The 26,895-nt window shown below is 36.6% G+C and overlaps 1 protein-coding gene across 15 annotated transcripts; it reads left to right on the top strand.

Moving 5' to 3' along the window:
* The first annotated feature begins 401 nt into the window (after positions 1 to 401).
* On the top strand, positions 402 to 21,888 carry ESD (esterase D). Of its 15 annotated transcripts, none has more exons than XM_024755403.1 (12): positions 402 to 490; positions 1,732 to 1,807; positions 3,651 to 3,699; positions 4,827 to 4,892; positions 5,965 to 6,039; positions 6,639 to 6,727; positions 9,005 to 9,103; positions 10,538 to 10,662; positions 11,709 to 11,828; positions 12,434 to 12,532; positions 14,488 to 14,655; positions 21,638 to 21,888. In XM_024755403.1, the coding sequence occupies exons 5-12, from the start codon at positions 5,972 to 5,974 to the stop codon at positions 21,716 to 21,718; spliced, it is 849 nt and encodes a 282-aa protein (XP_024611171.1). In that variant the 5' UTR covers positions 402 to 490; positions 1,732 to 1,807; positions 3,651 to 3,699; positions 4,827 to 4,892; positions 5,965 to 5,971; the 3' UTR covers positions 21,719 to 21,888. The 15 variants fall into 15 exon arrangements, with proteins under 15 accessions (XP_024611171.1, XP_024611173.1, XP_024611168.1 ...); XM_024755405.1 differs by having other exon boundaries at positions 1,732 to 1,838; XM_024755400.1 differs by having other exon boundaries at positions 1,732 to 2,501.
* The last annotated feature ends 5,007 nt before the right edge of the window (positions 21,889 to 26,895 follow it).

Here is a 26,895-nt window from a genome sequence, read left to right as displayed (position 1 = left end):
CTCCTATTTCACTCCAGCTACCAAGTAGGTGAACTGGAACGACTGGGGCTGGCGAGGGGGAGGAGGTTTGAAATTATGTCCTGGTTTCTAAATAACTTCAAAAGGCTACGGTGGAAACATTTTCCACGAGTTAAGCTGTGCCAGAACTCACGTTCATTCAAGCCTGGGCCTTATCCTGCCCCCGCTGGTAAGAGTCTGGGCCAAGGCGGACGGCGGCTCCCTGACGTAGGACTCGCGTCAAGAAAAGGAGAAGCCGCCCACAAAGCGCTGCGGGGAAGTGCGAGGCGAGGGAGGGGGCGGGGACAGTGGGGGGCGGAACCGATGAAGGGCGGGGCTGAGGAGAAGTGGCTCGGGAGTTAGGATCCCGGAGTGGGCGGGCCTAGAGGGGGCGGACCCTAGAGGGGCGGGGCCGAGGCGGTGGCCCTGGCGGCCATGATGAGGCCCCGCCTTTCCCTTACGACTGCTGCTCCTCTTCCCTACGCGGCCCGAGGTAAGGCTAGGTCTGGACAGAGGCCCGGATGTCCTCGGCCCGTCTGGGTCTCGTGCTGCCCCGGTGACACGGCGGGGCCCGGTCGGGGCGCACGCTGAGGCCTGCGGCGAGTCGCGTGGGTGCGATCGCGAAGAACGCGGACCCGGGCCCGGAGCGCGACGAGCCGTGGCCGGAGGCCGAGGGAGGGGCGCTGAGCCGAGGACTTTGTCCCGAGGCTCGGCCTCTTCCCGGATCCCTTTTCCTCATTGAGCTTCCAAGAATGTGTAACTCGGGGCGCTCGGGCGTGCGGTCTCTGAGGGCATCTGCCGGTTTATCAAATACCCCACTACGTTTGCGTAGCTGTTCCTGCATCAGGTGGATGGGTACCTCGCTCATGGAGGAAACAGACCCCAAAGCGTTCGCAGCCTCCACGGGCGCCTGGGTCAGGGGCCCGGGCACCTGGGGATCCCGCTTCTCCGCACAGGCTTGCAAGCACTTTGGAAGGCTGATCGTATTTGTAAATGCGGTGTCAGTTGTGTAGTCAGTCTGGCGGTCGTCTGTGAGTGGGTCGTCAGGGCGATGGCATTTGCGCGGACCTTGGAGGGCATTCGAGGTTGCAAGAATAATAATAGCTAACGTTTGTGTGCGTATCATGGCCAGCAGTGTTCGAAGTACGTGAATTAACTCAGTCCCGGGAACAACCCTATCAAACTGATCCTATTAATATCCTTACTTTACAGATGGGGAAATGAGGCATAGAAAGATGACATAGTTTGCCCGAAGTCACGACCACTACTACCAAAGAACTACCGTGTATAGTACGTGGTGAAGCCAGAATTTGAACCTGGAGGGTCTGGCTCCACAACCTGCTCTAAAAAACCATTGTACCTTGGCACCCAGTAGAAACATCCAGGCTATGCTAGAATTATACATAATTGAGTTTGACTAAATTAAGATAACAGAAAACAAGGCCAGAAAAATACTGTGGGACCATTGAAGACAATTTTGAGAGCTAAGTTAAGGTGCTTGGAGTTCATGGATGCTATGTTTTTCCCCAGGGTGGATTAAAAATTCATGTATGGGCAAGCCATGTGAATTATGAAGGAAAAGCGATTATGCATAGTACAGTTAATAATGTGACCAAAGTATATATGGAGTGCTGCTCATCCTTTTTGTCAGTTCATAGTTTAAATTTTCTGAAGTTTTAATGGCATCAAGCTTTTAAAAAATTGCATAATTATTGACACTATCTTCCATTTCAGTGACTTATTGGTTTTCAACTACTGCCCTGACAGCAGAGCGGGATTAGTTCTGGACACCTGTAGCAGCATCCTGGAAGTGGGCAAGCATTTTTCATCTGCTAGTTAATGTGGGCAAGCTAACCATGTTTTAAAATTGACAATGTGCTTAACACTACTGAACTATACACTTAAAAATGGTTAAGACAGTAAAGTTTATGTTATGTGTTTTTTAATCACAATTTTTAAAATAAAATTAAAAATAAATTTAAATGACTAGTAATTCCAAGTAGACCATGTTAGGCCTGAAGATGTGTCGTGTATAGGGATCCATTGAGCAGTAAGTTAAATGGATTAAAGCCCTAGGCCTCCAATGCAGGATTGATTTTAGTGAGACACACAAGAAGGAAACAAAGTAGGAAGGAAAATTTAATTTCTTGTGTATAATTAGGATGGTGGCAGTGGGAATTCAGAGACGGGGTAACTTTAAGACATTTCAAATGTAGGTTGGGCAAGACAGGCATAGATGAAAAGAGAAGCAAAAAAAGGAATAGAAACACTTGGTTTGAAGGTAGGAGACAGAAGCTTGACTTTAGATGCGTTGAGTTTTACTAGCCTGTGGCACATCCTGTGAGAAGGGTCCAGCAAGAAATTTAAATTCTGGCACCAATGCCTGAGAACGATTGAATCAAGAGAGGCAGATTTATATTGTTTCAAGGCAAAAATAGAGCGGAAACTTAGGGAATGGAATCCTGTTTTTTCACGGAGGAGAGAATTTGAACAAGGAAGTGATGGTAAGCAGTTCCATAATCGGGTGATGTTGGGAAGGCCTGTGTAGGTTATCGAGAGCCAGTGGGGTGGGACACATTGCAGATGGAGAAATGGATCAAAGTCCATGAGGGAATGAGAACAAAAACCCAGGTAGAGATAGATAGAAAACTTTTGAGGCTTATGGAAAGAAGGAAAGAATGGGTGAAACACAAAGAACACAGATTGCTGGAGATAAATAACACTTAACTTCAATAAGTAAAGGGAAGAAAAGTAAGATTTGACAGTTTAGCCTTTTGGGGGAATGGATACTTTGTGAGTAAAGATGACTTTGATACTTTTTACCTCTTTGGCTTTCCATGTACCATGCATCCAGAGAAACTTTGTTCTCTGAAGAATATTGATGTACATTTCATTGACTTTCTAGGAAGACTGGCACTGTGAAATTTTTTTTGCCTTTGTTTTTCTTGGGGGAGGGTGTTTTTTATTATTCTATTCTACTCTGTAACTTCGTTTCTCTAGAACCAAAATGAAACGTGTCAGACAAATGACACATTTGGTGCACACTACGTACATTTCTATTTGTTTGTTTGTTTATTTCTGTGTATCAGTAACTTCACCATCCTTCATAAGCCCAGTCAGTTTTCTCACCAGTTCGTCCTTTCTAGCCAGTCAACCCAGTAGTCCTTAAGCCGTCATCTCTTCCCTTCTTTATCCTCCCCGCGTTACACGTTTGACCTACAACCCTTAGCTGATGAGTCTAGGCTTCTTTTTATCTTTCTCTGCTTTTCTCGTCTCCACTCCTGTTTTCTTCACTCTCAGCAGTTGACTGTATCTCGTACTTTCAAATTGCAATCTAAAACTTTTTCTGTTTATTTAAAAGAAAAAAAAAAAAAACTGTCTTCATAGGACTCTTATTCCAGGAGAAGTTTTTAACCAAACACAAGGGCTTGTGGCAAAATAGGTGTTAAGGTACTTAGATTATGGGCCGAGGCAAAGCGATGGTGCTGTCCCATCAGCTGCCCTTTTGACACTGCCATACCCAGAGTAGGTAGTCATCTACCTCACAAGAGGAAGATGTCTCTGTTGAGAATGTGTAGTGTACTATACATGTCTGTATAACCTTTGTTGTGAAAAGTATGTCCCATTTCTACACCATTTGATCTTTTTTTCAGGATCATCTACCCTTTGGTGCAGATAAAAAAGCAAGTAGCAATTGGACAGGTACATTAAAGTTTTATTTTTATGTATTACTTCGGAAGTTGAATGAAAAATCTAGTAACTTGGTTTAAAATATGCTATTTTTCCCATAGAAAAATTTTAGTGAAAAATGTAATCACCTAGTATATCATTTCATATATCATAGTATATCATATCTAGTTCTTAGCTTATGTCTTATTTTTTATCGAGCCCAACTTTCTTAATTGACAATTGAAGATAGTTTCTAAAATGGGTAGTTAGGGGGAAGAAAAACTTTAAAAGCTTTGATTTTATTTTTATTAATTCATTCTACCAATTTAAAAAACAGTATTTTAACTTTGTTTTCTCTGGCCCAATGGAAAGTGTTTGATTTTGAATTTTAATTAAGAACATTCAAAGAGCAGAAGAAATAGACTAGTTACGGATTACCAAAATAGATGAATAACAAACTATAAAAACAATAGAGGTAAAGAATAAGCTAATTTTAAAAACTTTCACATAATTGGTAGTTAGAAGTTAAAAATTTATTCATTAATTCAACAAATAATTATTAGGTACCTCTCACGTACTAGATATATGCTCAGTGTACCATGTTTTGGGAAAGCAGACATAGTCCCTGCTAGATCTAAAAAAATAGGATTTCCTTTAAGAATAATTCAGGTAAATTTTTTTCCTTGGTCTCATGTGTATGTATTTTAAAAGTATACATCTATCTCTGTTAATTCATTATTTAAGATAGTGTCATAAACAAGAATAGCTGAAGTTAATATTCAATAATTAATAACATTTTGTGGGCAGTTTGTTTAAAAATTGGTCTTTTGAAGGTTAAAAGCATAAACCTGTGAATAGAAGGTAATTCTACCTCTGTGTATAATTGTAATACCCTAATGCTATAAAATTAGTCTTTTCTGAAAAAAAATTTTTTTGTGAGTATTTAAAAACCCTCTCAGGAGGCAGGAAAGCATAGCAGGAGAGTAGGGGCTCTGATGTCAGACTTTCTGGTTCACATCCCACATTTCCAATGCAAAGCTCAGTATTTGGATTTATTGAGGAGATTACTTAAACGTAGGATTGAAACTAATCTTATTTAGAATTTTGCAAAGATGTTTCCAAAATAAGCTTCCTAAGATTATTGCTATGTATCTTTTTAGAGTAACCTTAACACCACAACTGATCAGTGTACAGTAGAACATTTCACTGAGAAGACCACCAGAGAGGTAATACCTGTGCCTGGTATCTGAGGAGTTTTTATTTAGTTTGTACGATTTAGTGATTTGTAATAAGGAGGGGAAGGGAATCCTTCCTCGAGAGATACAAATCAGAATCAGTCTGGTTTCTCTTTACTCAACAGGTATTTACCATAAAGATGGTGTTCCAGTTTTTTTGGTATTTATTATTAAAAATTAATAATGTGTGGTATTTTAACATTTAAGTTTAAAATTATTTGTGAAAACTTTAAAGATGTGTTGGAGAGAAAAGAAGTACTAAACTTCAAAATTTCCCCATGACAAGCTGTACTTTTAATTCACTCAGGACAGGGTTTTGTTTTACTTGCTGGTTTGTTTTAAAAGGAGAAATGTTGATCTGAAAATTGTATATCACTTTCTCAGAAACACTCTCCTAGGATGAGTAATTTGATCTCGTTCAACATGTAGGAAAGTGCCTGTGACACTGTGTTCAGTAAATGTTACCTGTTATTATTTTCAAAATCATTATTGTTATACCATTTTCCTCCCATTCTAATATCAACCATAATGTCATACCATTGCCTCCTTTGTTAGTTAACTGGTAAACTATTAACAATTTTTAATCTTCTAAGCTAAAGTTAATAACTTATTTATATTCTGCCTCTTTCTGAAAAGAATTTGGAAAAAAGTAAAAAGGAAAGGGACTTCCCTGGCAGTCCAGTGGTTAAGACTCTGCACATCCATTGCCGGGGGCATGGGTTTGATCCCTCATCAGGGAGCTAAGATCCCACATGCCACGCACACAGCCAAAAAAATAAGTAAAAAGAATTTGGGGCAGTCCACAGTCATACAGACAAAAAAGCTTGTTAATAAATTAGTAATGACATTCCAAAGTACTAAAGTTTCCTAAAGTGAGTACCAAGTGTAAGTATCAAAATTAGTTTCATAATATTATTTATGAGAGGAAATTAGCATGTGAAAAAAATTCAGGGTGGCAGACAGTTGCATGTTTAGATAACTTATCCCGAAAACAGTTAGTTTTGTTTCAAATTTTTTAGGAACTGATTCTCTAGAAATTAATGAGATTAATCTTCACTAATAGGAGAAGAATGGCGTTGAAACAGATTTCCAGCAACAAGTGCTTTGGGGGATTGCAGAAAGTTTTCGAACATGACAGGTAACTACTAAGAAGATACAATTTTAGATATCTCTAATTCTGCTTCCGTCTATTTGATTCTTTAAATAAGCCCATGAAAGATCTCTGTTGCCTGAATTACTGTTTACCTGTAGAAAATACCTGTGATTTTTATCAGCTTTATCTTATCTAGTTTTGATATTGGTGATGGTAATAAACTCTTAGTGATAAAAAGCAAATTAAGGACGTGATGCATTTCAGTGCCCATGAACAAACATGTAGTTTAAGAGCTTTAGAATTCATTTTTTATAAAAGCTGATTTATTATTTCATATATCTCTTTAGAAACAATTTTTCTTTTAATAATTTTAGTGCTGCATTGAGGGTGTTACATTTATTCTTTTAATTCAGCCTGCTCAGAATGACTGTGTACCATGCACAGCATAGGCTCAGTTCGGTTAATATCAATAGATCAGTATGCTAAATTGGCCTCATTCTTTCTTTAAGGGCTATGGTATATTCCTTAAATGTTGGTGGAATCACTTATTTTGGACATTAAATCACTTATTTTATGTTTCTGTCTTGACTGATGACAATCAGGGCAACTGATTTTTTTTGTATGTATGACTGTTAAAATTACAGTGTTGAACTGAAATGCAAAATGAAATTTGCTATCTATTTACCACCAAAGGCAGAAACTGGAAAATGCCCTGCACTATATTGGCTGTCTGGTAAGTGTTCTGCCTTTGAGTTTTATAAAGGAGTTTCTTTTTCTTTTTAACTAGCTAATCTTATTCTTTAATCTTCACTTATTGGTGTGCCTTCTGAACCATTTATAAAAGACTTTAGGAGCCTGTCATAGTCTACTCTTACTTTATCCCAAGAATAATTTCAGACCTACTGAATTACATTTATTATACTTCTTTTTCAATTAGACCAAGTAATTCAGCAGAGAATATAAAGTTCTAGACTCAGTGACAAGAGCTTAGAAAAGTTATTTACTTTGTTCCTACTGAAGTGTTTCTTAGAGACTTTACCACTCAAATAGAACAGTATTAGGTAAAACCAGGACACCTGTGATATGCTAATTAGAAACCACAGCCAAGAAACTTCTTGCAGTGTTCTCGGAAATATTTTAATTGGACTCACCTTCTCTGGCTACAATCTGGAACATCACAAAAGAATACTAATGCTTCTTAATCAGAGGTGAATGTTAAAGATTCTTGAATGGATTGTGAGAGAGTAATTTTGAACCTCTATGCTAACTTTTCTTTCACAAGACATTGGCACTTCATCTTTAGAAGCAGACATTATAAGAGACTCATAGAAACCAAATTATGTCATAGCGTTCTATTTTTGTTTCTTTAAAATTGCTTCTTATAACTTTGATTTAAATCCTCCCTTATGTATGTTTCCTCAAAGATATGCCCCAAATACCAGTCTTTAAAAATGAGAATAGTATTTCATTTTAAAAGGTAAAAATTAAGTGCCTACCTAGTTTTTTTTTTAACATCCTTATTGGAGTATAATTGCTTTACAATGGTGTGTTAGTTTCTGCTGTATCACAGGGTGAATCAGCTATATGTATACATATATCCCCATATCCCCTCCCTCTTGCATCTCCTTCCCACCCTCCCTATCCCACCCCTCTAGGTGGTCACAAAGCACTGAGCTGATCTCCCTGTGCTATGTGGCTGCTTCCCACTAGCTATCTGTTTTACATTTGGTAGTGTATATATGTCCATGCCACTCTCTCACTTCGTCCCAATTTACCCTTCCCCCTCCCCGTGTCCTCAGGTCCACTCTCTATGTCTGCGTCTTTATTCCTGTCCTGCCCCTAGGTTCTTCAGAACCATCCTTTTTTTTTTTTTTTAGATTCCATATATATGTGTTAGTATACGGTATTTGTTTTCCTCTTTCTGACTTACTTCACTGACTTTAGGTCCATCCACCTCACTACAAATAACTCAATTTCGTTTCTTTTTATGGCTGAGTAATATTCCATCATGTATATGTGCCACATCTTCTTTATCCATTCATCTGTCAGTGGACACCTAGGTTGCTTCCATGTCCTGGCTATTGTAAATAGTGCTGCAATGAACATTGTGGTACATGACTCTTTATGAGTTATGGTTTTCTCTGGGTATATGCCCAGTAGTGGGATTGCTGGGTTGTATGGTAGTTCTATTTTTAGTTTTTTGAGGAACCTCCATACTGTGCCATAGTGGCTGTATCAATTTACATTCCCACCAAAAGTGCAAGAGGGTTCCCTTTTCTCCACACCTCTCCAGAATTTATTGTTTGTAGACTTTCTGATGTGCCTATCTAGTTTTAACTCAACAACTAATTTCTTTGATTGGAAAAAGCAAACCAATTTTGCTAGAAGAGCAGGGTATTGCCAAAAGCAACAACACATTACATGTTTGTTTTAGAAACATGGTATTCTGTAGCTAAAGATGCTCTTAGAAATCATGTAACCTGTAGAATAGGAAACCATAGTACCAGGGAAATTATATATTACCCAGGGTCACATAAAAGAGTGAACACGTTTTCTGATTCATGGTCCAAAGCTGTATTCTATTCTCCTGTTCTTTTTACCTTTTGTTTCTGGTGAGAGCTACTGCAGTCATATCTCTTGTTAAAAGAATAACACACCATTAGGGTTGTAATAACATTTGTTTAATGCGCCATATTGCCATTCTACAGTTTGAATAATTCTAAATTCCCAAACACACCTGGTCCAAAGGATTTCAGTAATTGAAATTTTAGTGAGTGACCTTCAAAGGACAGCTATGGGAGCATTTAACCTAAGACAGTTCTTGGATTAATACTGTTATGTATTTTATGAGAAGGGAAACTTTAGTGTCTTTTTCAGCATTATTTCTTAAAACAAACAAAGAAAAAACTTTCTAATAAGTGAGCTTGTTTTCTGTGTTATAAGAAGATTAAAGCTTATAACGTTCACAGTTCACAGCATATCATGAGATAACAATATTTTTGATCTTTAGGTTTAACTTGCACAGAACAAAATTTTATATCAAAATCTGGTTATCATCAAGCTGCCTCGGAACATGGCCTTGTCGTCATTGCTCCAGATACCAGCCCTCGTAAGTGTTCTTGTTCCAGAGGTCCTTTGTAAAAATATAAATCCTTAAGACTTAAGTTCTAATAATGCACAATTCATTTCATATTTTTGCTATTTATCAATCTTTCAAGCAACATCATGACTCTAAAATACCATGCTGTATATTTTCCTCACTGAATTTTACTCATAACGTCACTCTTATGAGAGAGGACAGTTTTGCTATTCCCATTTTACAGATTAAGACACTAAGGCCCTTTAAAACAGAGACTGAGCAACTCAATTAATAATGTATCATATAAAATAACCTACAATGCATAGGAAATAATTTTTTTTATTCCTTGGGTAAACTGCCTTGTCATGTGGTAATTATCTTTTCTCATTTCTGTTAGTCATCAAATAGTCATACAGTTAAACAAGTATTAGTTTTAATAGAAATGATTATAATGTTTACATTAGAGAAATGAGAATATCAAATATTTGAGAATTCAATCCATCAGATAATTGAAACTTGTTTGGGGACCCTAGAAGAGTCAGGAAATGGAATTTAAATGGTAGCTAAAACTATCTGGAAGTTGAATGGCTGGCCTTGGAAGTAATGCATTTCCTTTCACAATCCATATTATGTAAAAGTAAGATGTGTCACAGGAAATGTAATAAAATGTTTAATTCAGAAGAGCATCAAAAATATAAAATGCCTTGGCATAAACTTTTAAAGTATGGAGATTTATTTTTTAAAAAAACATAAAATTTCCTAATTGTTGTAAGTGGAAGAATGTCATATTCCTGGATGGGTAGACTGACTATTGTGAAGAGGTCATTTCCATCAAATTACGTATCACTATAATTTTATTCAGAATCCCAGTGGTTGGCCTTTTAACTGTATGCAAGGATATAAAATAAAATGTAATTAGTTAAAATAGAATATAAGAAAATCCCATTGGGGGATGGGTAAATAGGGGAAACGGGATGGAATGATTCCCAAGTACATAAGGAGACATCTTCAGTTCAAAATAGTGAATTGCGTACAAGCATTTGTTCCCCTTCCCTTCTAAGATCACAGCGGTACAGAGAAGTAAAGAAGTGTTGGTAATGAGGAGGGGCATCAGAGAAGGAATCAACGCATTTCTGAAAGATAAAAAGAGTATAAGCCCTTTGACAGGTAAAACAGAGTGAGGAAAGATATGTTCAGAATACATAGGAGGGAGCTCCATCAGTGAAGAAAGCCAGTGAATACCCCGGCCTAGAGGGCCATTCCCTCTCTTGCCTCATTGGCTAGAACTAGTCACATGACCGCACTCAAGGGGGCAAGGAGGTATGTGCCCCAAAACGCAGAGAGCCCACAATACTTGGTGAACAGCTCTAATGCAAGTGAAATTTCAGGTTCATTTTAAAGTGTGTTATTAAACATGGGCCATTACTACAGAGTAGATGAAACCACAAGATTTTTCCTTAATAGGTGGCTGCAATATTAAAGGAGAAGATGAGACCTGGGACTTCGGCACTGGGGCTGGATTTTACGTGGATGCTACTGAAGATCCTTGGAAAACTAACTACAGAATGTACTCGTATGTAACGGAGGAGGTAATTTAATTTACAGTGTAATTATTAGTTGATGACTGCCAAAAGTTTGATTTGGGACACAAAGTCCTTCCAGTGCCGAGAATTTTAAACTAGGGTATGGTATTGTTGAATCTATTGGGTCCATATTTGTTAATTATCTTGGTAAAAATTCCAAAGTTTACAAGTACTATAGTACTATTTTCTGCAATTTAAATGAACACTACGTACAATTTTAAAGAGTTTAATAATTATACTGACACCTGTATACACCACCCAGGTTATCCAAAGAAAACAGTGTATGAAAAAACTGTATTTTCTGGCAGCTGGTTCATCCAGACATATTTCATAGTGATTAAAATCAAAAAGGATAAGTGGTAAAGCACTGCTTCTATTAATATGTGTGCAGTTCATGCATTTTTCTGTGATTTTAACTGTTAATGTACACATCATAGAAACTCAGAAACGATAACGTAAAATTTTAATCACCCATAATTCTGTCACCCCAAACAACTATATGTTCGTATATTCCAGACATTTTTTATGACTAGTTTTCATATATAGTAAAACATTTTTATCTTCTTCTTTTTTTAATTATATAAATATTTTCTAATATTCTGATCTATTTGTAACATAATTTTAATAATTGTATAATATTCTGTCATATGCTGTGATTTAATTTTTTCTAATGGAGGCTATTTATATATTTACATATTTTTTTTTACCATAATACGTATTACTGCATTGATTATCTTTGTTTATAATTTTTTACCCATAAGGACTTTTCCCTTAGAAAGAGATTCCAGGAAGTGAAATGACTAGATCAAAAGTTTACATTTTAAAGTTTCTTTCTGCATTATCTTCTTAAAGTCGCTTTCTAAGGAAGATGTAACGTATATTCTCCAGTGATATATTAATGATCATTGTCTGTCTGACTTTTTTTTTAATCTTTACTAGTGTGAACCATTTTAAGACTGTGAATTTGGAAGTATTGATTATTTTAGATGACTTTGAGAAAGCCTAAACTTATTTCTGTCATATCTCTTGTCCCACTATTAAATTCTCTCTAGCTTCCACAACTCATAAATACCAATTTTCCAGTGGATCCCCAAAGGATGTCTATTTTTGGCCACTCCATGGGGGGCCATGGAGCTCTGATTTGTGCTTTGAAGAACCCCGGAAAATACAAAGTAAGATTACCTAAGCTTCTAGTGACAGATATTTCTCTTGAATAGTATAATATTAGGAACTTTCAAAGATTGAAATTAAGATACTGTTGTTTTAGTATTGGGACTAAACTTTTCTAGTCTTGGGAATTTCAAGGGGTTTGTGGGGAAAGAGCATTAAATTCGACCATACAATACAATGCTACAGAATCAGAAGTATAGGAATTTTATCCCAGTGGTTTCTCATTGGTCTATTAGAGGTATTATAAAGCAGCTTTCATTGCTTCTATTCAAACTATAGTTTTCTAGGCTTTTTTTCCCTAAAAGTTATTATTGATTAATAATTGATTATTCCACTGTTTTAAGTGGAAAAAATGGGTAGAAACGCTGAACATAAACTTTCATTTGTGCCTTCTTTAATGAAAATGTAGCTCTTTTATTAGAACACACGAAGGATGTGGTATCTTGGAGAGGCATATAATCTAAGCCCATAATATAGCAAAAGGAAAACTGGTCACGGGGATTTTCATGGCAAGTCAGAGTTTTTAAGCAAGTTGTAAATACCTGTTCATATTCAATTTAGCAAAATAAAACTTGTTTTTAATTTGTTTGTTTGTTTGTTTCTGAAGTCTGTGTCAGCATTTGCTCCAATTTGCAACCCGGTGCTCTGTCCTTGGGGCAAAAAAGCCTTTAGTGGATATTTGGGAACAGATCAAAGTAAATGGGAGGTAGGTACTGGATGGCGGTCTTCATACTCATTCTTAAGTTTTCAAATTTGTTAAAAAGCTACACACTACAGACGTTATATTCTTAACTTACTCAAGTTAAGGATTCAGATCAAAAAATAATTAAAGTATATACATATAACAATAACAACAACAGAGAACAGTATTTCAATTGCATTGAATTAGGGGAGATATTCTGCGGCTACATTTTTTTTCTGCTAATGATTCATTTATATGTTTATTTTCTAAATTAACATCACAAAAAATACCCCATATTACTAAATTTAGACTTATCTCATATTAACTGTGTGCTTAATTGTATGATAAGAACTCCAAGGCCTGGCTTTTTATTTTGTGTATCTGTTTCAAAGTCTAGCATCTCTCACATTTGGATTTTAAATTCTAGACTTCAAAGCTTTTAAAAATAGATATTGTGTATGTAATATACATTTATGAGAATATTTCCAACAGTAAGATTGCTTTTTCACGCATAGGAGCAGATGCTTCTAAGTGAAAATAAAAACGGCCCTTTTTTCCTGAGACTGATTTGCTCTTGTGCAGAAATGGGCTGTCTGAAAACTCCACCAAGAGTTTGAATATTTTGCAGGCGAACGCATCATCATGTGCATGTTAGCAAGTAGAAAATCGTCGAGTGGGAAAAAAACCTTTTTTGTCTTATTGCTGTTTATTCAAAGTCATTTACACATGGACCCCTATTTTATTTAAGATTGGTCATTGAAATTCTGACAAATTGGAAGGTTCATCTTTTAGTCATTAGAGTTTTATTTTGCTTAGTCTTAGATTTTTATTATATTGGAAGAATGCTGAAAATTATTACTATTAGTTACTTTGGGGACAGTGCATTGACGGTGCTTGTGCCTCAGTGTTTTGAGTCCTCACCATGTGCAGAGTTTGTGTGGGGTTTTGAGATCTTATGTCAAGAAGGTGATGACCCTTTCCCATCCACAGGGGCCTTATGGTCTAACAGAAGTTTTGAGTAAAAGACCAACTGACTGGGAGAAGTAGGGGAGAGGTACCCTATAAAGGAATCTGTATCATTTTTCTCCAAATGGCAGTAGATTTTACTATTTTAATTATGCAGTGTTTAGGCTATCATTGAATTTACTCTTGGAATAAGGAGGCCATGCAGAATTATGAAATCGTGGAACTTAGAACTAGTTGGACTTTATAGGTGTCCTTCCACCCTCTCCTTTTAAGATTAAAAAAAGCAAGTCTTAAAAAGCATGCTACTTTAGAAGGGGAAATCTTTTGGTTTTTGTGTGTCTTGATCAATGCATAAAAGTTGTCATTAGTGAATATACATGAATAATCAATATTTAAAGATGGATGGTAAAATAGAAAATTGTAACTAGTGGCAGCTCCTCACATAATAAATTTGAGTTGTTGATATGATTCAGATTGTTCAAATCAAGTCTTCCTGAAAGTTCCTGGAGATAGACATTTGGTGCCATTCAGCAGATAGCAAAAGAGAGATTTATGTCTGGAATTAGTCAAAAAGAAGGGACAAAAAATAGACTATTTATTTGAAATAGAGAATATTTGGAAGTAGAAAAAGATAATGGAGTTAGAAGAAATAGTCAGTTTGTAAAAGGATTTACAAAGAAAACAAATTGGTTTTCTTGGAGTTGAGAGGTGATTAAACCTTAAAGGTTTGGAAGAAAAAAGGCTATATACTATGAAGAATACTTGAGATATAGAATTCTTGCCGTTGGTCTAGGACTGGTTGAAAGTAGGGAAGAAGCTGTAATTGACGATAGAATTCTGAAGGCCTGTAAATAAAAACCAGACAAGCCAACTTAAAAGCATATTTTCAATTTAATCAGCCTTAGAGCTGAAATGACTTTAAATTTCTATTCAGTTCTAGTATAGGGGATTCTGCAGAATATCTTTCTGGGCACTTTCAAATTTATTTTTCATTATTTCTCCCCTTTTTATAGGCTTATGATGCTACCCATCTTGTGAAGGCCTGCCCAGGTACTCAGCTGGATATACTAATTGATCAAGGAAAAGATGACCAGTTCCTTTCAGATGGACAGCTACTACCTGATAACTTCATAGCTGCCTGTATGGAAAAGAAAATCCCTGTTGTTTTCAGATTACAAGAGGCAAGTACTAGGAAACCTTAGCTTGTTCTAAATTAACTATAAAAATAACAAGATTCCATAGTACCTTCTTAATTTTATTTTAGAATTTGAAAAGCTACCTCTAGTAAGGTATTTTTTAATTATAATAAGACATTTAAAATGAAAGCCTTCCTATTAAGTTAATGATATCTAAGACCAAATTCCATAGAAATAGGAAAGCTTTTGACAGTGAAAAGTATTTACAATTTCCTGTCCCACTGTAAAATCAGTAAATAACACGAAGTTAACGCTTGAATAGTACTTAATTGTCAACATTATCGGGTATATCTTTCTTGACACATGCGACTATTGTTGCAGTAAAATAAAAGGACAAGCTTCCGCCTTCATTACTCTTCACTTGATGTACACATCTTAGCCTCAGAAGCTGTGTATTATTTGTCTCTCTCTCTCTCACACACACACACACACACACACACACGCACGCACTTTATATTGTTTGAGTTAGGTGCTAATCTATTTGTTGTGCTACTTGCTAGTTGTTTAAGAATAATTACTGAATTTCAATTGGTTCGCAAATTTTCCTTGACTAAAATACTTTTGACTATTCACTACTCACTTAACTCTATGCTAATACAGCTATAATTAAAGAAATTCTACCTTTATTTTTTTTTAATTATGTATTCATAAGCTTCAGAACATAATAAAAACAAAATTTTTACTTCAGGATGAAAAGTGAACACTGAAAATTATACATGGTTGTGATTTTTTTAAACATTTTTATTCATGTTTAAGGGTAATATGTCAGGCACATTGATCTAAAACATATAATGATAAGTGTTCAAATAAATCTAGATCAATGTGTAATGTGGTATATTTCAGTTTACAAAAATGTTTTCACAGCATTAGCTCATTTTAGCCTTATATGACCAGATGAGAGACCATTCCTAGCCTATCCACCTGTTTGGGTTTTTTCAACTTTTTTTGTTGTGGTGCTAAAATATCACAATACCACATAAAATTTACCACCTTAACTATTTTTAAGTGAACACTTCAGTGGTATTAAATACATTCATAATGTCATACAGCTATCACCACCATTCATCTCCACGATTCTTTTCATCTTGTAAAATGAAACTGTTCCCATTAAATACCAACTCCCCATTTCTCCCTGCCCCCAGCCCTTGGCAACCACCATGTTACTTTCTGTGTCTCTTACTACTCTGAGGATCTCATATAAGTGGAATCATACAGTGTTTGTCTTTTTGTGACTAGCTTATTTCACGTAGCACAGTCCTCTTAAGGTTCATCCGTGTCTCATGTGCCAGAATTTCCTTCCTTTTTAAGGCTCTTCATTGTGTGCATATACCAAATTTTGCTTATCCGTTCGTCTGTCAGGGGACCACTTAAGTTGCTTCCAAGTCTTAGCTATTATGAATAATGCTGCTATAAACATGGGTGTACAAATATCTCTCAGGATTCTGCTTTTAGTTCTTTCGGTTATATACCCAGAAGTGGGATTGCTGGGTCATATGGTAGTTCTAGTCTTAGTTATTTGAGGGACCTCCCTACTGTTCTCCAGAGCGGCTGCACCACTTTGCAGTCCCACCAGCAGTGCACAAGGTTCCAGTTTCTGCACCTCCTCCCCAACACGTCTTTTCTTTTTTTTTTTTCCTGGATAGTAGCCATCCCGGTGGCTGTGAGGTGGTAATGTGGTTTTGATTTAAATTTCCCTAATGCTTACTGATGCTGAGCATCTTTCCGTGCTTATTGGCCATTTGTATATCTTTTGAGAAATGTCTATTCCAGTCCTTTGCCCATTTTTTCATTGGGTTGCTTTTTGTATTGAATGCTATTTGTATTGAGTTTTATGAGTTCTTTGTGTGTTGTGGATGCTAATCCCTTATCAGATAAATGATTTGCAGATGTTTTTCTCCCATTCTGTGGGTTACCTTTTTACCCTGTTGATGTTGTATTTTGATGCACAAAATATTTTAATGTTCACGAAGTCCAATTTGACTATGTTTTATTTTGTTGCGTGTCCCTTTGGTGTCGTATCCAAGAAACCACTGCCAAGTCCATTGTCATGAAGCTTTTGTTCTACGTTTTCTTCTAAGAGTTTTATAGTTAGTTTTATAGCTTTAGGACCTACATTTAGTCTTTAATCCAATTTGAGTTAATTTTTGAATATGGTGTTAGGTAAGGATTCAACTTCATTTTTTTGCACGTGGATTCCAGCATCATTTGTTGAAAAAACTATCCTTTCGCCATTGAATGGCTTAACACTCTTGTCAAAAATCATTTGACCATATATTCCAGGGTTTATTTATGGGCTCTCTGTTCTATTCCATTGGTCTATATGTCTGTCTTTATACCAGTTACCACACTTTTTGATTACTGTAGCTTTGTAGAAAAATTTGAAATCTGGAAGCATGAGTTCTCAGGTTTTTTTCTTCTTTTTCCAAGATTGTTTTGGCTATTTGGGCTCCCTTGAGATTCCACTTGAATTTTAGGATGGTTTTTCCTGTTGCTGCAAAAATTGCCTTTGGGATTTTGATAGGGATTGCATTGAATATATACATTGCTTTGGGTAGTCTTGACACCTTAACAGACCATGAACCTGGGATGTGTTTCCATTTATTGTGTCTTCTTTAATTTCTTTCAGCAGTGATTTATTCACTGTACAAGTAGCTCATCTTCTTGGTTAATTCCTAAGTATTGTATTCTTTCTGATGCTGTTGTAAATGGAGTTGTTTTCATAATTTTCTTTTCAGATTGTTCATTTTTAGAATATAGAAATGCAACTGATTTTTGTGTTTGACTTTTTATCCTGCTGCTTTTGCTGAATTATTAGCTCTAGCAGTTCAGGGTTTTCTACATACAAGATCATATTATTTATGGACAGAGATAATTTTACCTCTTCCTTTCCAATTTGGATGCCTTTATTTCTTTTTCTTGCAAATTGCTCTGGCTAGAACTGCCAGTACTATGTTGAATAGAAGTGATAAAAGTGGGCATCCTGTCTTATTCCTGATCTTAGAGGAATAGCTTTCAGTATTTTACCATTAAGTATGACATTTGCTATGGGTTTTCATGCATGACTCCTAGCCATCTGTTTTACAGATGAGGAGACAAGCTCAGAAAAGTAACCTACTTATGTAAGGTCACACAGCTAGTTTATGGTGGAACCAGGCCTGGAAGCAAGGTCGTCTGATTGCAAATACTATCCTCCTTGCATCTGTCTAACCATTCCAAAGCAAGGCAAAGCAGTACTCCTGAAGAGCCAAGGGATGGAATTAGAGCTGACATAGGGGAAGCTGTGCATAAGCTGCTACTTGTCTAACTCATGCAGCAGATCTTAGCAATCTCCCTGATGTCCTTTTAATCTCCTTGATATTTTTAACATGTACACAATACATATATATCATGTGGGAAAATATGTCCAAAACCAATACATTATGTATACCTTGTCTGTGGGTATCCATCATATAGAAATAGATTTTTTTAGATTAATTTGAACACTTATCATCAGGACTACATGTTTTAGATCAATAATCAACCTTGATAAATTTGATTATAAACATAATAGTATGTTTATATTAACTATTACCCTAAGTGATGTAACAAAGCATGTTTTTTCCAAATGACGTTAACTTCTTGGCTCTAGTGGCGTTGTTGCCTCTTCTGCTTCCCTTGTGTCTGTGCCAGGAAATTTCATTGTTACCACCAACAACCAAGTTTCATCCTGCCAACAAAGACTGAAAAATCTCTAGAGTTTGTTATAAAAACAACAGAGTTAGAACACTGATGAAATTCTTGGGGGCAGAAAATAAATCAACTTATTTCTAAAATGACTAAATCCCAAGCAACTGAAAAACGTAGTTGTCTGTACTTAATGAAGAGTCAGTACAAAGCATTCAACTCTTTAAAAAAGAAAAAAAAGTGAGAAAGTATCGAAATCATCAGTCACAGTTTTTAGCTCAGGCACAATTTTCTGTTCACTTTCCTTCCAGCATGGACAGGTTAAAACTGAACTATACAGTCTGAAGCAGATTATGTTTAGGTTTGTTGTAATTGAATGAGCGACTGAATGGACATACCTGGGCACTGGCTCCAGGGAAGCAACTTTTCAGATTTTCAAGCCAACTTCCATTGACTTCAGATTACCTCAGGTCTGAGGGCACTTGATTATAAGTACAGTTGATCTGTATTTCTTTATGAAGTGGGAGCTGTGAAGGATTAAATAAGCTGAAAATAATAGTGGGTAATATAAATAAGTGATCTAGGGAGGAAAAAAAATTATTGCAATCATGTACATGGTTTACCCAACTTCATTCATTTTCCTCTTTTTAATGGTGTTAAATGCTCACAATCTACATTTCTATCAATTGTCAAAAAAAAATTGAGGGGGAAGTGTAGTCTATAGGGATATTAATTTGGTTTTTATTACACTTCATAATTTTTTCTTTTTCTATTTTCACTTCAGTGAATCTAAATTGAAAATACACAAGGTAGCAGAATTCTGATAGCCAATATACACAGATCAAGTCTTAGTCTGAAGAGGAAAGGCCTAGTATGTCTTATTATCAGTTATTGGAGTAATATAGTGAAGAAACATTGTCAGTTTCAGACCTAATGGAAACTTCCAGAAACCAACATTGAAGCAAGGCTATAGTACCTTCTCAAGTCTCAGGCGCTTTTTGAAGATTCAGAGGTTGTTTTGGCCTCTGTGCCTGCCTGTTAGAGAAGAGTACGAACATGGCACAGAATTCTAGAAGTGCAGGGCTCTCTCACTCATATGTATCCCCATGCTTAGCACCATTACCTGGCACATAAACCCTCAGGAAGTGCTTATTGAATAAACAAATGAGCAGCTTTCAGCCATCTTCTTTGTACTCTGAAGAGACTTCATAACTCGGGAATTCATATCTGAGCTTTGCTAATTGGGTCTGGAAAATATGTAGGAAAATATTGCCTGTTAGAATAAATGTTCAACATAGCCACGGAAGCACTGCTTCTTTTTTTGAGAACTGAGCAAAGAATAAAAGAATGAGTTCGTTTATTTTTATACTCTAAGAGAGTTTTGCTACCAAGGATTTTTCCATTTCAAGTGTGAGGTAGAAGAGGAAATGAAGGCCCTTTCAAGTGTCACTAAATGAACGTAGTTACACAAGCTGCTTAACATACAAACCAATTCAAAGAATTCGATGAAGGGAGCTACCCCCATTTAATAATATTGACCAGCAGAGCTTGAAACTCATCAAGAATGACACAGTCAGTTCTAATTATATAAACGTCTTGTATCTACCAGAATGGCAGTAATTCAAATGTATTCTCTTGCCTTTATGTTGATATTTTAAAAAATCTTTCTTGGTTCCTCATGACAGGCATTTTCTATTTTCTCATGAAGGTAGACCTTCAGTTAAATATCATTGTGGAAGGACATTTGCTTTGTATTTTAGGTGAAATACACTGCTGTCTTGCAATACACCCCTGAGAGCTCAAAGTTGTCACTTTAGTTTACTCTGGGACTTCTCTAATAAAATAATAATAACAAATAATAATAATAGTGGCTACCCACTATGTGCCTGAAACTGCACCACACTGAACATACGTGCGACTAAACATGAAAATACAGCATAGTCAGTCGCGTTAGGCTCTCTGTTAACAAGTGTTTCGAGGCATCTACACCTGTTTTCAGTCAGATCCATCTTATCATCGGTGAAAAATGGCGGGTACTTGGCACTATATTTCACAGGTTTTGTGGCCTGAAAATCATGGGCATATTTAGCCTCTTAACGACTCAAGAATTCCATGGTGGAAAATGCTTTTCTTTAACTTTCTTTATGTAAGAAACTGTCCTTCAGCTCTAAATTTAACTAATTTAACTGGGACTGGTCTGATCGTCGAGAGACATGAAACCAAAGAGTTCCAAGGCTCAGCCTTAATTTTGACAACATTCATGTCAGATTCACTTCCACAGTTTGGGCACTGAAAATAGAAGACAGATTGCTTTTAAGTTACTTTGATGATTTTAAACTAGAACTCTTTATTAACTGCTGTTCCCAAGATACGCACTGCATACCCCTGCCAACTAAGAGGTAGAGAACATTTACTGATTCATCAAAACCTTAGGGACTTTACCTTGTTCCCTGAAACCCAGGTGATATTTTTATTAGGTTTTTTTTGTTTCTTAAGTGCTTAGAAAAATTCCGTTTTCCTCCCATCAGAGACCATTCGCTCGATCTTAGACTTTCATCTTTCTCAGATTATTCTATTTTGTATTTTAATTGTGTTTTGGCAAGGTAAGGGCTGTCCCCCAAATTATCTGGCTTTTAACTCTTTGATTCTTCCCACCCTATTTTTCTTTTCTTTTTCCTTTGAGAGCTACTTATTTTGTACTCAGAGGACACTCCGAGAAAGGATTGCCTCTCCATTTACCATTGATTACCTATCAAGGATTTTATTTCACCAGATAGAAATCTGTTTCAACTCAACTACTTGGCACATTTTCTCTCTGCTTCATGGTAGTTTTCAAAAGTTTACTGACTTTTTACCCAGTTTGATTTATTGCTGAGGGATGTCAGAGTGTAATGAATTATTCCTTTTTCCTCAGATAAAGGTACAATATGCTTTTACCATGCAGGAGGTCGAATTCTTAACGTGATTTATGATGGCTGTGTTTAACTTCCCAGTGATAGGGCATTTGGGCGTTCTTCGTGTTCTTTCTGTATTGTTTATGTGTGCTTATTTTGTATCTTAACATTCCCTTATTGAGGGTGGTGCATTGCTTTTGTGAGTTAGAACTTTTTTCAACTACTCTTTTTTCAGTGAAAATGTTGACGTACAAGTGTAATAAGCTTTACTTTGATTATAAACCTTCCACATGTTGTGACAGTTTGATTATTTATAAGCAAACTAAGTGACATGCAAGATATATTTAATGTACCTAATATCGATTTTTCTGAATAGTAGATAAATGTCTTATCTCTATTTTGTCTTCTAGGGTTATGATCATAGCTACTACTTCATTGCAACCTTTATTACCGATCACATCAGACATCATGCAAAATACCTGAATGCTTGAAAAGCTTCGGATAAGAGAATCTCTTCAGGATGATAAAATTGTAATAAACAGACTGGCAAGGAAAAAAAGATTTTAAAACATTGGATTTTGTAGTGCCAAAAATGCTTCATTCTGTAGTTGAATCACCCTCTAAATAAATATATCAAACCTGCTTCTGATTTAAAAAGTTACCTTACCAGTGTTCACATGGGAAATATTTAATACTTCACAGTTTTCTCGAGGTAATTTGGAAATCATTGTTGTGTTGACCTCAGGGCACAGAATATGAATATAATCCCATTGAAATCACTAAATGCTAACTCTGGAACAGAGAGTTTAAAGGTAGTTTAGCCTAAACTCCTCACCTTTCCAGACTTTGAGCCTCTGAAGGCGTGGCCTGTCTTCTTCCTGTTCATTGTTACACACCTAGTGTCTAGCAACCACTTGGCGCGCTTCTAGTAGTCACTGAATTGAATAACTATTTGTTAGTTGTTGAATAAGCAAGTAGGGTCAGAAAGGTCAAATGAATTCCCCATCATTACACAGTTATTTGTGCGAGAACTAAGATTAGAAGTCGTATTTCCGGAGCCCAATCAATGATATTTCTTTTCTTACCTGTTGAGTCAGATAGATTTGTGGACATTGGTTTATGGACCTCTCTCAAGAGACTGGAATTAAATACCAGATTCAATCTGAAATTAGTTAGATAAGGAAACTTGTTTCATATGTTACTGTAGAAGATATTTTCCTTTAGTTACATGCAGAAATTTAGCTTGATGAGCTCGCCAAGAACTTGTAAATACCAAAGTGTGTTCCTTAAAAACTTAAATGGACACTCCCAATGACCAGGGATTGAACCTGGGACCTCAGCAGTGAAAGCACCGTGTCCTTATCACTGGACCGCCAGGGAAGTCCCCTGGTTGTTTTAAAAGAAATATATTTTTCTGTTAAAAGAGCACAAAAGTTATACATTTTAAACATTCAATAAGAATGTGTATTACATGGTAATTGAGGAAGACATCAGGTTCTTAAAGTTATAAAATAAGTACTATGTAAATGTGAATTAGTACTAAAATTTTTTAATTCGTACTATTTAAATTATCAGTAGTCAAGGGACTTCCCTGATGGTCCAGTGGTTAAGACTCTGTGCTCCCAATACAGGGGAGCCAGGTTCCATCCCTGGTCAGGGAACTAGAGCCCACGTGCCACAACTAAAAGATCCTGGACGCGGCAACGAAGATCCCGCGTGCTGCAGCTAATACCAAATAAATAAATAAATATTAAAAAATAAATATTAGTCAAGATTGAGCCCTACGGTGAGCTACACTAGAGCGGCCAAATAAATAAAAATTAAACAATAAAAATAAATATCAGTAGTCAAGATTGAGCCCTACAGTGAGCTACACACAAAATGGTTCTAAGTCTAAACAGACTTGTGTCCTCTAACAAGACAAATTTTTTAATTCACAAATTTTTTGCACCTTGTTGGTAATTCCTTTGTAAAGAAAAACAGTTGTGTGATCCTATGATCTTTGTATTAGTTGAGGATTTAACCAAAGAAACAGAACTAGTAGTAGATATGTAGGTTAAGAGATTTTTTTACAGGGACTTGGCTTATGTGATTGGAAGGGCTGGCTAAGCAAGTCCAAAATCCAAAAGACAGGCCATCAGGAAGGGAAGTCCAAGAGCGGGATGAGACTCCGTGGGCTGGGCGGAAGCTGTTGTCCACAGGTGGAACTTCTCTCTCAGCCTCATTCAGTCTTGCTTTTAAGGCCTTCTAACAGTAAGGCCCACCAGATGATCCAGGATAATCTTCCTTATTTAAATTCAGTTGATTAGGGACTTTGATCATATCTGCAAAATCCCTTCATAGTAACACCTAGATTTAGTGTGTAATTGAATAACTGGGAACTATTACCTTGCCAAGTTGGCACACCATTATAAGAAAAGAGTTGCTTTGCCTTTTTGCAGGGTAAATGCAGAAACATTTAAATACTCAGTAAATGATTGCTAACATATAGCCAATGATAACTAATAAAGACAAAAGCCTTCAGTTACAATACAGAATTGACCATGGAGGAGATATAGGGAGCCAATAAATTTTAACTTGCTTTTATGTGCCACAAATACTGACCTGGGGAGGTATGAATTCTCATATATACCTGTAAGATGTTTCCCCCACCAGAAAAAATTCTCAAAGTCTCTCAATAAGGAACCATCTCAATGACTTTATAGTAAACAACAAATAACCTACAAATGAACTCCTAATACTAGTTTTGTTTGCTTCCAAAAGTCACCTGACAGAATCAGATATAAAAGGAGGCAAAGGAATTGACAGATTTCCTGGATCACTATAAATGCTGTAAAACCCTCGTTAAGATACCCTTAAGAAACAATACGATACAGTAAAGCCACCATTACTAGTAGCGGCAAGCCATGTAGTGGGTAGAGGTGCTTACAATATAGGTATCTGAGAGAACTTGTATCTAGAATATACAAAGAGCTCCATAAATTCATTTTTTAAAAGATAAACCAACAGAAAAATGGGCAAAAGATTCAATTAGGTACTTAACAAAATAGAACATAAGTATGACTAATACATACATGAAAACGTGCTTAACTTCATAAGATCAGGGAAATGGAAACAAAAAAATGCCACTACAAACCTACCTGAATGGCTAAAGTTAAGACAACAGAAATCCCAAGTGTTGGCCTGGCTGTATGATGACCTGCTAATGGGAGTGTAACAGGCAGGGTTTGCTGAGATCGAACATATGGCCCTTCCTAATGATTCCACCCGAGGTTTACCCAACAGAAACGTGTATGTAAAACCTACATGAGAATGTTCAGAGCAACACTGCTCCTAATAGCCCGAATCTGGAAACAACCCAAATGCCCATCTACAAGAGAATGGGTAAAATCAGAGTATTCATCCAGTGGAATAGTCCACATTAACGAACACACTAAAACTAGATGCAGCAACACGGAGGACGTCTCACACAATCTTGAGTGGAAGAATCAAATACAAAATATAAACTGTATAAATCATTTTGTACCTTTTCATATAAGGATCCAAGCCAGGCAAAACTCATCCATGATGTTAGAAGTCAGGATGGGGTTACGGATAGCAGGGGGAGGGGCGGGCCCTAGGCAGAGGTGATTAGAGAGTCACATGCAAGGTCCTTTAGGGGACTAGTGACGCTCTCTTCATCTAGGTACTTGTCGCATGGGTGTGTTCACTTTGAAAATTCATCAAGCCATATACTTAAGATTTATACACTTTTTCATATGTGTTATACTTTAGAGAAGTTTACGTAAAAATCTATTAAGTAGCCATGATGTGGAGATCATAGATATACTACTGCATGAAGAAGAAAAAATTCCTGACAATATACCAGGATGCTTATTGAGAGGATACAGTTTCCAGTGGCCATATCATTTATAGATTCAAGTAATGTTGTATCTCACTCAGAAACCACTTAGATGTGAAGGTGATGCATGATGGCTTGTGAGTTCTCTAATTTTGAAGATGCAAGAGTCTGGATAAAATTATTTCTTGAAAACTTACAGTGGAAAAATTCCAAGCTGATGTTTTAAAAAATATTTTTAATATGTGTCATACTAAGCTGTGAAAAATAGACACGAATTTTGTATTGAAGTGTTCATAAACATATTTCAAATTAGCCAAACAACTTTTTTTGCATATTCTCATCAGAAAAATGCAGGCTTCCTCCTGTTCAAGGTTGTCTTGTATTTGGCCACGTTGGACATACATGTTGGATGACAGTCAAAGGGGGTTTACTTTTGATGGATGAGATCATTTTCACAAACAAGTTATTTATGTATATTTTGAGTTGTGAAACATGAATTTTGAACATTAATGTTTAATAAATGTTGAAAGCCAAGAAGATAAAACAGTGCTTACACCAATCTGTGTCGACATCTTTGTGCTTCTTACTTTCTTTACAGTCTTGAGAATTTAAGTTCTGATTCAAAAACACTCTTTAAAAAAAGAATTATTATAATGATACTTGCAGAAGAAGAAAACCTGATATGTGTCTTGCTTCCGTAGGTACCTTGGGCAGCTTATTTCATCCTTATCAGTTATTTCATCCTTATCAGGCTGATTCCTCATCTGAAAATGGTGTGAACAAGAGCCCCTTCACCCTCTAACTCACGGGACCGTGGAGCATAGCAAGACAAGATGCCCGTATGAAATCACTCTCTTCCTACCCAGATGTTAGTGACCAGTGCTTTAGTGCCAGTGGACTCCAAAGCGAGGAGTGCTCTCTAAGAGGAGTGCACAAGATTGTCCACGGGAGTGTAACAGAGCTTCTGCCTGTGTTAATTTTTCTATCATTCCCTCCTGCTAAGATGTGTATTTTTCGGCATGCTTTATAGTATACATAACACTGTGGTATGTTAATACATACAATTATACGGAAATAGTTCATATGCTGGGGATACATGCGGCAAGTGTGAGACCCCCAAAGGTCCCTACCACAGCTTTGTGTGTAAAAGAAAAGAGTCTGTGAGGACCAACACAGAATATCTGCTGTGCTATTAATAGGTACTTTGCCTGTTCCCAGGCTGCTTGGCTGTAGAAATAAAATATTTTCCTCCAGGAAAACATAGCTCATAAACTTCTTCACATCTTTTAGTAGCCCTGGCCAATCCAGAGAAAATGTCCTTTTGGTCTTCAAAGATAATAAAAGGAATCTAGATCCTTGTAGTATTTGGCCTGAGTCCAGGACTCCAATCCAAGAGCAATGAATTTCCCATTTCCTTCTCGTCTCTTTGGCACCAGGTGTCAGTCTCCCGCCACTGGTGATGCTTAATGAGTGATAGTAGGGGTGAAGAAGAGAATCCTAGCACTTCCTCTTTGGGATGACAGCAGTATGTATTCAACCAGTCAAATAACATTTTCATCTTATTGGGTTTGTTGGAATGGAAAATGAGGCTTGGAGGTGAGAACTGAGTGAGACAGGAGACTTTTTTTTTTTTTAATTTATCAAGATGGTATTTCAGAAAACTTTCTGAAATCTAGCTAGGGGTGTGTGTGTGTGTGTGTGTGTGTGTGTGTGTGTGTGTGTGCGCGCGCACGCGCGCGTGTTTAACCCCTGCATGCAGAGTTGTAATACTGAGCACAGGTTGTTCAGGTGATGGATTGAAGGTGTATTGCCTTTTTGGTCATTGCT

Source organism: Neophocaena asiaeorientalis, unplaced genomic scaffold, assembly GCF_003031525.2.
Source record: "Neophocaena asiaeorientalis asiaeorientalis breed wild unplaced genomic scaffold, Neophocaena_asiaeorientalis_V1.1 scaffold59, whole genome shotgun sequence".
In the NCBI taxonomy this organism is placed as follows: domain Eukaryota; kingdom Metazoa; phylum Chordata; class Mammalia; order Artiodactyla; family Phocoenidae; genus Neophocaena; species Neophocaena asiaeorientalis.
This window is presented reverse-complemented; position numbering and strand designations above follow the sequence as displayed.